General features: G+C 47.7%; 1 protein-coding gene across 1 annotated transcript in view; it reads left to right on the top strand.

Moving 5' to 3' along the window:
- Window positions 1-11651, top strand: part of TEKT3 (tektin 3) — a 34482-nt gene extending 22831 nt beyond the window's left edge. Inside the window, exons 7-8 of the mRNA XM_075561090.1 lie at window positions 1710-1864; window positions 11210-11651. Of these exons, the coding sequence (XP_075417205.1) occupies window positions 1710-1864; window positions 11210-11426 (372 nt within the window). The 3' untranslated portion in view covers window positions 11427-11651. The remainder of the gene's footprint in view (window positions 1-1709; window positions 1865-11209) is intronic.
- The last annotated feature ends 3482 nt before the right edge of the window (window positions 11652-15133 follow it).

The raw sequence follows: 15133 nt of genomic DNA, 5'->3' as shown, positions 1-15133 counted from the left end.
CCTAATGAAGCATGCCGCTGTGAGTCTGGTCTATGGGTTCTGTCTGGCCACTTCCCTGGATTGTGGAACCCTTCAGAGAATCTGAGAGTGCCCTGGAGAAACGATGGCGAAATGGGAAGACAGAGATAGGCCTAAGCTCTGCCTCCCAGCAACCAGCGCTGTGCCGATCCTGGTGCTGTTCCTCCAGGGATCGAGAGAATTCGTTGCTTGCTGCATGGCAGCTGCATTGTGCGTTCCTTCATTCAGCAGAATTGTCTTGACTCTATTCGTGGTACTGGGCTGCGCATGCTGGGGTGGGCACGTCTGAACCCCACACGGACTCTGCCTCGTGTTTGCGTGTGAGGCAAGACGCGTACACATTTAACCATTCGTCAAGAAACGACAAGTTCCATAGAGCCGCAGAAAGGACCCTTTGGAGCCACAGAGAAAGCACCAAGGTTATGTTGCCCAAGTCGTCCTCAATCGCTACTCCATGTAGAAGGTGGCATCTAAGGAGGTCTTCGCGTGGGAACCATGTAGGTTTTTAGCAGGCTGATGAAAACTTAGAAGAGAGTCAGCGCGTCAGTGCCAGACGTCAGAATTTCGGAAGGGTGGCACGTGAGGTCCTATGATTCTGAGACCTCTCTAGGAGGGACACTCTGAGCGAAGCTGCCCAAGGGCAATACCAGGCACTGAAAGCACGAAGAGTGGTTAGAGAGAAAGGCTGAGATGTCGGCAGCAGCCGGCCGATGAGAGCAAGTGCAGCGGAGGCTTTTAAGGCGAGGGAGCGATGGGTGAGGATGCGGTGCCTTTGCGAGTGCGGCCTTAGCCACACACTACATCCAGTGGTAGAATATTGGTGCTTTCTGGAGACCGGGCATTCCGAAAATGAAGGGAGAAGCATATGCCATTCGTGGGATATATTTGGCATCAAATATCACGAGAGGGACTGGGGAGGGTGGTGGTAATGACAGCAGTCTCTGTTTGGTTGGTTAACGCAGTCCTTGGGCATGCCTCCAGGCCACAGGAAAGGAAGCAAGGGAGAGGGAACACACACACTGTGGGGGACTTGTGAGGAAGGGGGGTTTCCAAACGCAGGTCCCTACGGGAGAAGAGCTCTCAGAGTTCAGAAGAGGTCTCAAGAGGGAGAGGAGAACCCAGGGAGGGGTCCAGGTTTATGCAAATTGGGGAAACCCCTTGAAGAATAAAAGAATTAGGGATGCTAAGTGGTCAGTTCCTTTCTCATGCAAATGAGGGACCCCAGAAACTTAAATTTGATTCATTTCAGGGCAAATCCTCCACCAGGAGGAACAGGTCTTGCTGAGGTTGGTAGGAAGAGAAAGTGGAGCCTTAAAAGGCAAGGGCATATTGGCATGAGGAAGGAAGTTAGGCCAAATCAGACTTGATGTGTTCTCCCTTTTGTCAATGTTAACCACAGATGTGGCCTAGCGAGCCGGGGAGGGAGAAAGCCCTGCTTAACAGCTCTGAACCTTCCCATGGGGTTAATTTTCCCACCCTGGCTGCTTCCAAACTACAGGCATGACATGGCGAAACCTGGACCTGAGAATTGGCAGCTCTCCAGAGTGGGTGCAAGTCAGCTTCCCAGAGCAGGGTTGGGGATGGACAATGCTCTTTATGACTCAACCTCGGCAGAGGACAAAGCAGCAAGAAGGGAGCAGGCTGTTGAGGGGATCACACCCAAACCTCTGGCCTGCCCGTCTCTGTTACAGACCCTGCAGGAGATCTTCCAGACGGAGATGACCATCGAGTCCATTAGGAAGGCCGTTCGGGAAAAGTCAGCCTACCTGAAAGTGGCTCAGACTCGGCTGGACGAGCGCACCCGGAGACCCAACATCGAGCTCTGCCGAGACCTGGCTCAGTTACGGTAAGAGGGGACCACCACCCTCATGCAGGGGGAGTGGGTAGGAGTCAGGCTCTGTCTCTGCTTGGTACAGCCTGCCAGCCTGACTGTACGTCTGGGCGGTTCAGAAAGGCTCTGCGTGTCAAAGCACTGGGAATTCAGAAGGGGCACAGGGTCTCTCTGAGTTGGGATTGACTTGATGGCAGTGACTTTTTCTTCTTTCTACCTATAATCTATATCTATCAGCCAGCTATTACAGATACTCCTCAGTGTCATGAGACTTCTTTAGAAGGGTTCGTAGGCAGTTAGCCTGATTCAGTAAGGCCGAGGTTTCTGGAACCTTAACCCTTTCACGGGAGTTTCTGGAGCAACACCTCTCTCCTATGCAGCTGGTGGCGTGGCTTTCTGTCTATTTCCCAGTGCTCATGAGAATACAGGGAGCCCTGTGGGGGTGGTGGGGTTGGGGTCGGGCTGCTAGACCACAAGGGGAGCAATTGGAACCCACCATGCTCTGCAAGAAAAAGATAAGGCTTTCTGTTGTTGTAATGATTTGCAGTCTCAGAAATCCAAAGGGGCAGTTATCCTCTGTCTCATCGGCTTGCTATGAGTTGGAATGGGCTCGATGACAGTGGGTTTGGTTTTGGTTTTGACTGAGAGTGCAACTAGAAACAAAACCCAGGGCTGACCAGGCCCGTTACCAATTGCCAGTGACTTGATTCTGACTTACGGCAACCCATGCGTGGATCAGAGTAGAACTGGGCTCCAGCGGGTTTTCACTGGCTGGTTTCTCAGAAATAGATTGCCAGGCTTTCTTCTTAAGTACCTCTGGATAGACTTGAAACACCCACCTTTTGGTTAGCAGCCAAGCATTGTAACTGTTTGCACTGCCTGGGGACTGCCCTGGAACGTTCCCAAACCCAAAGCAAACTCACTACCATGGAATCAATGCCAACTCAGGGACCCTATAGAACTGCCCGTGAGTTTCTGAAGCAGTAGCACTTTCCAGGAGTAGAAAATCCATCTTTCACCCTTAGACCAGCTGGTGGTTTTGAAGTGCTGCCCCTGCACATCCCAGCCCAGTGCATAACCACTGCGTCACCAGGGCTCCGGGGTGGTGGTGGGATAACATAGGCAGGAATTGGAGAGGCAGATGTCAGGAGAGGGCTTCACGAGGCCCGGCTGAGAGAGATGGTAAAGGCTGGGGACTTGTCAGACAAGGGACTGTGGTACCACATCCAATGGCCCATTTGCTCTCCGTGGCCTCTCTTTCAGCAGCCACTTTTGCGTGTCTGCTCTTGTCCCTGGTCTTGCCACTAAGAGCAGACTCCCAACCTGGAAGTCTCTGATGGTCTCATTTAGGCCCCTCTCCCTTTGTTCTGTTCTCAGTGTGCACAGCAAGCGGCTGGTGCTCATCAGACACAGCTCCCGCCCATTCACGGAGGGAGGAGGAGACGCAGCCCTTCATCTGCTAACTCTAGCTGCATTTCTCGTGATTGGACTTTGGAGAGTCCTTTTCAGATGGGCTTGTGAGGAATCGGCCGACTTTTTTCCGCCCCACATGTGGCTTCCTTTCCATTTTCCCAATACCTGTCAGTGCGTCTCTCCTCCTTGGATGCTATCACTGCTGTTCTGAGGCTCCGAGGCGTTCCAAGCAGACGTGGTAAACTTTATGGCCACTGGCAGCACTTAAATTTTAAAAATGCTTCCAGGTTCAGTGGAGAAATGCTGATGGTCCTGTCTTTTATTGGGTCTCAGGATGGGATTGTCTTATCACTGTGAGGGATTTTTCATAAGGCAAAAACTCCTTTGAACTCTGCCAGAGAGGCCAGTGGTGGGTCGAGGAAGTGGGTTTTCTAGTGAGGAAGGAAAGGGAGAGTTTTGAGAGGTCAAAACTGGCAAAAATAATAAAAGAGAATGATACTGTTAATAACATTGTTGTTAGTTGCTGTTGACTTGTCTCTGACTCAGGGCAATTGTATATAGAACAGAATGAATCACTGCTCAGTCCTGCCCCTTCTTTGTGATCGTTGGTGTTTGAGTTCATTGTTGGGATTATTATGTCCCACAGAGGATTTCTTTTATTTCCATTGCCCTGCTACTTTACTAAACAAAGGTGCCTTTTCAAGCAATTGGTCTTTCCTGATGGTGTAACCAAAGTCAGTGAGTTGAGGATTCTCCGCCCTCACTTCTAAGGAATACTCTTAATCTGGTTGATTTCTTATAGGATGATCCACTCATTCCTTTGTCAGCCCATGGCATGTAGATTTGATATGGTTTTTGTGTTTTTTTTACCAAGACCACAATTTGGACACACCCGTTCTTCTGTCTTCCTTTTAAAGTCTCTGATGGGTCAGGTGCACGTAAGTCATCAAAGTGACATGTTGGCTTTGGCAGCAGATTTGCCCCATGGAACACGTGGCGGTTTTGACTGCTGCTTTCTTGGACAAGGCTTGCGGATCTAAGTAAAATGAAGCTGCTGATGCCTTCAACAAGTATATAGGCGATCACTTATTGATCTTCTTCTGTGCTGGGCATTGTGTTAAGTACTTTTATAGAATTGCATTCATCATCTTCATTTTACAATGGGGAAAATGAGGCAGAGGAGGGGTGAAGAGATTCTCCCCAGATCTTCTCTGATACTAACAGAAAGCTTCCATTGGAATGATTATCTGTCTTCCTGCGGAGCTCTGTTCAACTGGAGCAACTGTTGCCTCTGCGGTCCTTTAGAGGATCGGATCCCCCCCCCCTCATGTACCTGCTCTCACTGGACTTTCTCAATGTCTGTATGCCAAGCAGGCACGGTACTTCATCTCTTTCTCAGCGATGATGAAACTGAGGTTCACCAGGGAGATCATGACTGGGAAACATTTTGAACATAGAGTATTACGCCATCTGAGTTGGATGCTCGGAAGCAGGTGTTAGAGGATATAGGAGCAGTCTTCCTTACTTGGACACCCTGCATCTGTCCGAGAGGAGCCTGTTGTCTTAGCTATGGACACACAGGATTTCACCCCTGCTGTGAGGTAGGCTCTGGGTAGGGCAGAATTGATTCCATGGCATTGGGTTTGGTTGTTTGGTTTGGTGATGGTTTCAAAGTGAGCTCCTTAGCAACCTTCCTCCTGTTGCGCTCACTCTCTAGGAGAAGCGGCCCTCCATGACTGAGGCCGCATGGACCCTTCAGAGCTCCCTCAAGGGGTCCTTAGTTTCGGAAGATTCTGGTAGTGGAAGGATGCCCACTTGGCCGGTTAGGATCGGAAATGAATTGTGACTTTAAGCAAACATTTTGAAGAGAAACTGAGCTGGGATTTCATTCTCCAAGAATTTCTGCAGCATCGTCAGCAGTAGAGACGGAAATAAGTATATCATCCAAACAGCCCTTAGGTAAACACAGGGTCCCTTTTCAAAAGGATTTCGAGAACCCCCTGAAGATGGCTTTGGGAGTTTTCAAACAATGAGGCCTTCACAGCTTAGTCTGAGAAGCTGAATGATTTTCTCCTTTTTTCCTCCCCCTTGCACAGTGAAACTGAATTTGCCTTTCCTTTCCTTCCTGTGGGCTTCAAAGCAGGCCCGATTCCTTGGTGTATGACTTTCAGGACAAAACCTAGTTTTGTCTCTGTGAAGATTTCTCATGAGAATCTCCTGGCTCAAACTGTGGTCCTGGGGTAGCCACAGTAACATTTCAGTCGATGTTTTTGGAGTAGGGGGAGGGAAGGTTTATTTTCTTTATTAAAATCACTATTCTGAACAGTGACAGGAATAAAAATTTAAAAATCAAGGAAGAAAAAAGAGCACAGGGTCGGGTGAAGAATGAGGACAATAGCCCCTGTGGCTGCAAGACGTGAAACTTCATTCACAATTTTCTGAGCAGGCTCACGAAGGGATTCCAAACCATGGCATTATGGGTGGCAGGCCCAGCCAGACTCGAGTTCGTTCCTCCAATCATCTTGACACTTGAAAAGCAAACACATAGTAGCAGCATGACTTGAATGTTCCTCAGTCCTGCTGTTCTGTAAAAGCACAAAACAAACAACCCAGGGGCGATGGATGTTACCACAGCAGCTCTCTCTGAGATCCACCAAGGGCAAAAAGGCAATGGCAAAAGGACATGGGATCTTGAAAGAAAAAAATACATCTCTCTATCGATAATTAATAGAAGGTGATGCCTGTGTTTTGAAAACATGACTTTTTTAGCGTGTGCATTTTAAAAAGTCCCTCGAGAAAATTTTCCATGAGCATAGAGTCTGGCTGAGAGGAGGACTCGTCCATCATCCCACTTGGCTTCCTCCCTTTGGGTTCAGGCTCCTTTTGAAGCCAGGGAAAGCAGCCCAGGGTGGAGCGGGAAGCAAGAGGCAGGTCCAGGGAGATGATCCACAGCCCACTGCCTTAAATCACTTGCTAGACATCTGGAGCAGCCTCCCAGAAGATTTGTGTCTTCATCCCGGCTTGCTTTGAAATCCAGTGTGACTGCAGCAGCCTAGAAAATTCCCGAGATTCAATCCTCAGAGTCATGGTTACCATCTTCAGACCTGAAGACACGTGGCCACTTAGATTTAAATCCTGCCCTTCCGCCACGGAAGGTGCCCCTGGATGGGGAGGACAAACGGCACACTCAGTGCTCATGGAAAGGTGGAAGGTTCGAGATTCCGAGACAGCTTGGGAGAAAGACCTGGTGATCTAGATCTGAAAACTGAGTCCTCCTGAGTGCCCTTCTACTTTGATGTCTGCGAGTTGAAGCCAACTCACTGAAAAGAAGAAAACAGGGTTTCTAGATGCTGAAGTTGAGTTTCCAAGAGAAAAGACGTGTGAGGAGGTACGTGTTCGCTCTCTGCTTTTCAGCGCCCACTCTGGGCCCTGTACCAGCATCTCCTCCCCTTCAGCGGCCTGACTGTGATTGCCAGCGTCTTAGAAAGAAGTCCTTATTCAGGGAATTTCATCACCGTCTATCCTGCCTGTGCTTCACAGTTTGGGGCCTATTTATTGTTCTTGGCAGATTCCTGTTGGACTCATTTTTGTCAGACTCCCTAGTTCCCAGGGCTGCCTCTTTCATCTGGGCCCTGGAAAGTGGCCATTATCTGAATTGCAGAGCCATTCCCCGTGGCGCACATGATTGTTTGCTATCCCAAAGGTTGGGTGTTCTAACTCACCCCAAAACCAAAGCCAACTTACTGCTCTTGACTCAATGTTGACTCACAGTGACCGTGTAGGACAGGATAGAACTGCCTTTGTGAATTTCTCATTGTAACTCTTAACGAGCGTAGAAAGCTGATGGCTTTGAACTGCTGACCTTGCAGTTAGCAGACAACACATAACCCCTATGCCACCAAGGTTTCTCAAGTTCACCAGGAGATTAAAAACAAAAAACAAAAAAATTGTTTTAAAAATTTTAAACAGTTTTAAAAATTGTGAGTTACCTGAGGATTTTACATTTCAGAAAATCAATTTTGTAGTCAACAGTTTGAACTGCTAATCAACTGTCCCTTTCCCACTAGCTTACCTTTTTCCGCTCCTTAGAGTTCTCTCCCTCTCATGGCTGACTGTCTGTCCTCCGGCTTCTTGCTTTCTGATCCTCCCTTGCCCACATCCCCTTCCTAACCTCCATAGTCTCTTCCTGTGGGTATTCCCTTGACTTCCTGTTGTTTGTTGATTTGTTTTCATCTGTATAATCATAATGTCATACACTTATTTGCCCTTTTGTGATCGACTAATTTCACTCGGCATCATGTTCTCCAGGTTGATCCCCACCACGAGGTGCATTGTGGTTTCATCATTGCTTTTCACTGGTGCATACTATTCCATTGTATGTCTGTACCAACATCCCTTTATCCATTCTTCTGCTGATTAGCCCGCGAGATTTTGGAAGAAATCCTGACACAAACAAGGTTGCCAAGAGTTGAAGTGGATTCCATCAGTGACAGTTGGGTTGGTTGGTGGTTTTGTGAACCGCTGGAAGGGCTGTGCATGCAGTCGTGAGCAAAGTGGACCCATGAAGATGCTTCTTTCGGGGGGTTCTAGTTCATCAGGCAGTGACAGCATTGTGGGTGCTCCAGCAGGGTCGGAGCTCTCCAGACACAGCATTCGACAGTGGTTGGGTCATTAGCGTGATTGTTGTTAGCTGCTGTCAAGCCATCCCCTGAATCATGGAGATCCATGCACAATTGAGGGAAATGCTATGTGGCCCTGTGCCATCCCCACGAGCGGTGGCAGACCGGACTTCTGTGATCTATATATAAGGTCTTCGTCATTTCATTTCCAGAAAGAAACCATTAGGTCTCTCTTCTTAGTCTGTCTGGAAGTACCACTGAAATCTGTTCAGCAACATACAAGCCGCCTCCCACTTACAGATGGGCGGTGGCTGCCCCCGAAGAGCATTGACCAGGCAAGCAACCCAGGATGCCTCTATGAATGGCGAGAATTCTGCCCCTGAACCCCCACTGCCTCCACTCGCCCCAAGGTTAGGGGGGCACTTTACAAGGGAGTGAGCTTGGTGCATCCCCATCTGAGAGAACAGTTGGGTGGAGGCCCTGAGACTGAGTCCTGGGGAGCACGAGAAACAAGGAAGGGTCAGGGGGGAGGCGTGGTGGGTACACATTGTACCACTAACCACCAAGTCAGCAATTGGAAACCACCAGCTGCTCCGAGGGAGAAAGACGCAGATTTCCACTCCCATGCAGTTTCAGAAACGCACAGGGCAGTCCCGTGGCGCTGCTGTGAGTCAGAATTGACTCCGTGGCAGTGAGTATGGAGTTTGGGTTTGGAGTTTCAGTATGGGCATGATGGCTGCATCCTTCCTCGGGCATGAAAGTGCAGTCTGGGCTGCTGGCGAGGCACCAGCTTCCACACGGCTCATTCAAGCCAGGTCAGCCAGGAGCCAGAATGTCCATGGGGAAGAGGTGCATTAACGACTGACTACCCAGGAATTCCTGACCTGCGGAGAGATGATCTGAAATGAGCCGGTTTACCAAAGCCATGCTGGGGGAGACGCACAGCGATCAAATGGAGACATTGGGGACATCCTGGACCGCTGTACTGTGCACACTCTCTGAGCACTTTGTCTCTGAAAAGCTGAAGGTTTGTCGATCCAGAGGCACCTTGTCAGAAAGGCCTACATCTGAACAATCAGCTCCTACTCTGACACACCTGGGGTCACCCCATAAATTACCAACTGGATGATGATACCATCCACCCACTCGCTGCTGGTGGGCCGGTTCGAACTCAGAGCTCCTCTATAAAGCAGAGTGGGACTGCCCCACAGGCTTTCTGAGACTGTCCATCTTTATTTGAGCAGTTGCCTGATCGTTCTCCTGCTGAGAGGCTGGTGGGTTTGAAACATCAACCTTTCTGTTAGCAGCCCGTGGTCCCACCAGGGCGCCTTTTCAGGATGATATGTGGCCAAGCACAGGAGTCCTCCTTTCTCCCTCTTTCTCACCACCCCCCACCCAAATGAAATAGCAGCTGCTGATCGGGACTGTCAGGTAGAATTGGCCTTTTACCAAAATGTACAGCATGGGAAGGTTTGAATATAGAAAGAATATGCTGCCTTCTGTGCCACGAATGTTCTGTGAGCTTCTCCTTGGTGACTGGCACAAAACTGTGCCCGATGGCAAGGATTCCAGGTTTTGTAAGGAAAACCGCAGGGAGTCCAGTTAAATTTCAATATTAGATAAGCAACGAGTGATTTCTCCGTCTAAGCTTACCCCACCCACTACACAGAATCCATATATGAAATAATACTTATGCTAACTCAAGATGCTTATACTGAAGATATGTTCTTTGGCCATCTGACAGGCAAACGTAAAGGACCTCTTGGGAGTCCTCACTGTGGGGGATGCAAACAGAAATGCCCTGGGTCCCGTCCCAAGGAACAGCAAGGGCAGTGCGCTGAAACGGACTTCTGCCCTTCTCTGTTCACAGGGATGAGGGGGTGGGGACAGGAAGTGGAGCCAACTTCCTTAATGCTGTCTGCCAAGGCTGCTGGTTTCCTTCTTGACTTCCTGTATCAATGGCATGGTGCTTACACACATGTGGGCTGTGGGTTGTGGGCTGTGGAGAGGGAGGGCAGCTTATCAGTCATCCTGGGCTTAGCTTTCTCACCAAAAAACAGAGAAGTCAGGCGTGATGATCTCTCACATTCTTGTTCCAGCTGTAAAAGTCTGTGGAGCCTACTACTGCCTACACAATAAAAATATAGTTTTCAATGACTGAAAAAAACAAAACCAAAAAAACCCTAAAACACGTAAAGAAACTCAGCCCAGCTTTGATTTTTCCCTTAAGGAAAATCCAGTGTTTAAAAGGTCTTTCTTTTAAAACACGTGATCGTTTCTAGGTTACCATGGCTCAGACTCAGGGTGACCCCATCAGAACAGGATGAAACCCTGCCAGGCCCACGGTATCCTCATGCTCACCAACATGCTTCAGTCTATTGCAGCCTTCTGACATAGAGACTCGTGTTCTCACAATTTGGCTTTTGTTGGCTGATGTTCAGAAGGAGCTCAGCCAGAATTTCATCCTCATCTTCCTCTGAAGGCTTTATTGAAATCTGCCTCCTGTGGGTGATTCTGCAGGTGTTTGAACTTCTGGTGGCAAAGCTTCCAGCACGGCCGCCATCTCAGTACAGTCCACTGAAAGACGGGGTGGAGTTTGTATAAATGTCTAAGTGTGTATTTCTCTATGTGCTGCTGCCCTGAGCACGTGGTCAGGTTGCCTTTGGGATTATGGGCTGCAGTTCATGGGAGTGGTCATTAGGACCGGAGCCACCCCACAAGCAGTGCTTCCTTTACTATTGGAAGTAGTTCTGCCCGGAGCTCCATGTGCTACCTCTTACACTCACACCTCAATAGGAGTTTAATACACATGCTCAAACTCACTGCCGTCAAGTCGGTTCCCACTCATAGCGACCGTATAAGAAAGGGTAGAACTGGCCCTGTGGGTTTCCAAGACTGTAATTCTTGACTGGAGCAGAAAACCCCGTCTTTTCTTCCACAGCGTGACTGGTGGTTTCGAATGGTTGACCTTGAGGTTAGCGGCCCAATGGTGACCTCTCAGCCACCAAGGCTCCTATTTATAAATATGCACGCCCTTAATTTAGTTCAAGCATTCCTGGGTTGTGTGAATGGTTGAGCCCTGGGTTACTAATTGAACACTTGGCCATTCAAATTGCCCCTGGAGGGGCCTTATAAGAAAGGCCTATCATTCTACTTTCAAAAAGTCAGCCCTTGAAAACTCTATGGAGCAAAATTTTAGTCTGTAATACATGGAATCACTTTAAGTCAGAGTTACTCAAATAACCCCCCCTTTTAAAAAATTTAGCTGGTGACCAACTAGTGGAAGGCGGTCTGTTCTAACCTATCTTACTCTGTTTTCCTCCTGCAGCCTTGTCAACGAGGTGTACGAGGTGGATGACACTATCCAGACCCTGCAGCAGCGCCTGAGGGACGCGGAGGACACCCTGCAGTCTCTGGTGCACACCAAGGCCACCCTGGAGCATGACCTGGCCGTCAAAGCCAATTCCCTTTACATCGACCACGAGAAATGCATGGGCATGCGAAAGAGCTTCCCGAACACGCTGCGCTTGGTCGGCTACTGTTAGGGATCCTCCACCCCGAGTGTCTTGAAATCCTAAGTAGAAGGAGACCCAGAGCACTGTTCCAGCATTTTGCCCGAGCGAGATCAGATTCGCTCATTAAAGGGATTGTACGGGTAGAAGCTTACCCAGCCTATAGTCTTGGGGAGCCTTTTATTGAATCCAAATCTTAATTCTGAGCTATGAGATGGATATAGATAGATAGATATATACATATATATATATAAATAATACAGTCTATGAACGGAGAAAATTTGCTTGTGTGACTTACTGAATGGGCAGGGGAGGGGGAATGTATTCTTTATGAGACGGCTGGGCAGGAGTCAAAGAGATTTTGAGCTGTGGCTTCGAAATGATGCACAACTAAGCAAACTGGTTTGACTGGGTATCTGTAAGACGAACTAAAATGGGTGACAGGCCTATAAAAGTGGGGGTAGGAGGGAAGACTTGAACATAAAGTGATGGGGTTTGGCCAGCCTGCTTAGGGAAAAGGATTTTATGAGAGCAATATTTGAATAACCAACGTGTGTGTTGGAGAGAGGGCATCAGACACGTAGAAGAAATGGAATGCACACGAGGCATGCAACGGGCTCTGGCAGGGACTGGAGGCACCGAAGCTGGCGGGCATTGCTGAAGTTGTGTGGCATATATCAGGGGTGACCTTTACAAGCCACTTAAAAAAATTACAAGTAAAAGTCCACCTTGGAAAGCAGAAAAAGAGCCCCAAGCAAGCGCTGAGCATTACTCATTATTGCCCACCAGAGATGCTCATGAAGACTGGTCAGCATTTTGCTGTATAGTCGGTCAGACCTTTTAAAGGGTCCTAGTGCTATGGTGGGTTAGGTGTTGAACTTCAATAGTTTGAAATCACCAACCTCCCCGCAGGAGACAGACAGAGCTTTCTGCTCGCATAAAGAGTCACAGGCTTGAAAATCATAGGGGCAGTTCCATTCTGTCCTGTCAGCTCGTTATGAGGCTGAATGGGCTTGATGGCTGGGAGTCTGGTTTGGCTTGAGTCAGTCCTCTGTCTATGAATATGTGAAAAGTATATATATTATATACACAATACACATTTATATTTACAAATGCAAAGTATTTGTATTGAAATGCATACTTAATATTTCAGATGTGCTCATACTACTGATTTGTATCCATCTCTCTCCTTGTACGCATAAGTGCTTTCTCAGGTCATTAACTCTGCCCACAAAAGAGTCTCCCTTTTTTGTTTTTAGAAATAATCGATGATGCTTATAGAAACATCAGAAAACACAAACACAGGAAGATGTTAAAAATCTTCCCTATGCTTGCTTTCACACCACACTAACAAGGTTTGTTTCGCTTTATTTATTTATTTTGTTGTTTTAAGCTAGAGAGCGAGATGTGAACCAATTTCAGTTTCTACATGTTATAAGGAAATAAGATATAATTTGTTCAGCCATTTTCACTCTTCTGAGTTGCCCCTCCTCCACAAACACGCGCTCACTGCCTGAAAAGGTGCCGGTCTGATGTGTGTGGTTAATATTGCCCATTGGGTCCCATCTGGATCACAGTTCTTAAAAGAGCATTATATTCAAGACAGACTTTTGGTACTAGATACGTTGAACCAGTGTTCAGTTTTAAGACTTGCTAGACATTTCTTTATTTCTATATTTACAAACCCGGTGACCTCTCAAGAATGGGACCCCCTAGAGAAAACCAGTTAACATGTGTAGAGCACTTACTGGGTGCCGAGTGCCTTACTCATGCCAACTCGCTCAGGTTTTTTTTTTTTCACCCTGTCACCACAGTGTCACTGGTAAATGGCATCTTATGTTGACATGATCAGAATTGTTACAGCCAATTCCCCGTGACTGGATAGTTACATTGTATCTGGCTCTTCTCTATAGCCCACACACCACCGCCTGGAAGATGTTATCAGTGGAATGTTTGGGAGCATCGGGTATCCTTTCCTTAGGATAAATGCCTGAATGTGAAATTGTCATATCAAAAATTATGCAGAGCTTTAAAAAAATGCATCATCAAATTCTGTGAGGGTGCCTGTCTTTCTGACCTTTCCTAACCCCGTGTTCGCTTCTTCACCATTTTGTAATATGCAAATTAGATCTTATTTCTGTGGTAGTTGCTCCATTGGTAACTAGCCATCCAGACTGCTGTCCATCAGCCATTTACATATATTTATGCACAATGAACTCTTCCTGTTAGTTGCCTATATCTGCTGCCTGAGTGTTGCTCTTTTCTTCATTAAGTTTTAGGAGTGTTTGCATAAGAATCATAAGACTTTGTCCTCTGTGTTGGGCATCTATCCGTAGATGCCACTGGCCTTTAGGCTTTACCTATGGTTTTAGAATGTACAGAGGTTGAAACAGATGCCTGTTTCCTTTATGATGTACAAGGAGATTCCTGAAAGTCGGTGGAAAAATGGAATGACAAGATCATGAAATTTTTCCATAGGCTGTTGAAGCCCCCTTCTCTGCCTTTGGCCGTATCCTTGGCGGTGTCATGTTTATGAGCCGGGCAGTCAACCGCAAACAGGTACAGCCTCTGAAACCCACAGGGTGGTCACTGGGAGTCGGCAGTGTCTCGATGGCAGTCAGTTTATTCGTTTGCCTTTGGTCTACTTTTGTGATTTCTAAAACGACGTGAAAATTATCCACCTGAAATGTACTTTGATATGGTGTAGATGCCTACTGATCCAGAATCTCTGGAATTGGAAGATGAGACGGCATCAGACAACGGCTTTCTCTTATTTCTCACTTGCCTGTCTTGAGTCCGGAGGAGCCTGGTGGCATAGTGGTTATGAATCGGGTGGCCCGGTGGTTATACTGATAACCACAAGGTCTGAGTCTTGCAAGGAAGACTGGGCTTTCTACTCTCACAAAGAGATACAGTCTCGGAAACTCACAGAGCCAGTTCTACCAGGTCCTATAGGGCTTCTATGAGTCAGAATCACCAATGCAGTGAGATTGGGCTGAGTCTTAATGGTGTAGTCCAGCGGTTCTCAACCTGTGGGTTGCGACCCCTTGGGGTCGAACGACCCTTTCACAGGGGTCGACCAATTCATAACAGTAGCAAAATTACAGTTATGAAGTAGCAATGAAAATAATTTTATGATTGGGGGTGGGGTCACCCCAACATGAGGAAGGCTGATAACCACTGGGGTAGTCATTTAGGTGTGGGGCTGCAACACACCAGTTGGAGCCAGCAGCCACTTGGAGGGAGCAAGAGGAGATGCTCTACTCAGATCGGCGGGGCAGTCACGGGCCGTTCTACTGTGTCCTGTAGAATTGCTATGAGCCCAAAACTGACTCGATGGTAGTGAGTTTGAATTTTGAGACCGAGTCTCTCCTGTTAGCATCTCTCTGTGTCTCTGGGCCCTGTGCCACCAACTCCAAGACCCTTTCCTCCTCTCTCTCGCCCCAAGTCTAGATCTCTTGTTGAAGGCCTTAATTGATTGCACAAACCATTTCAAAGTGCTAGCAGAGTTGATAAAAAGATGATAAGCTTGCACTTAAGGTTATTTTTGTGATCTCAGTATATAACTCGAGAAATCAAATAGTAGGCTCTGTGGTCCTCTTTGGTTTTAATGGGGAAAAAGATACATAAGGGACACCCAACCCTTAGCAATAAGAGTAACCCAGTGTGAAGTCGTCACCCTTTTTAGGCAACAGTAAGAATAAATCTACATTTCATCTACCTTGTATTTTTCACGTGTT

Source organism: Tenrec ecaudatus, chromosome 10 (genome assembly GCF_050624435.1).
Source record: "Tenrec ecaudatus isolate mTenEca1 chromosome 10, mTenEca1.hap1, whole genome shotgun sequence".
Taxonomy (NCBI): domain Eukaryota; kingdom Metazoa; phylum Chordata; class Mammalia; order Afrosoricida; family Tenrecidae; genus Tenrec; species Tenrec ecaudatus.
The sequence above is the reverse complement of the archived record's forward strand: the minus strand, read 5'-3'. Positions and strand labels throughout refer to the sequence as shown.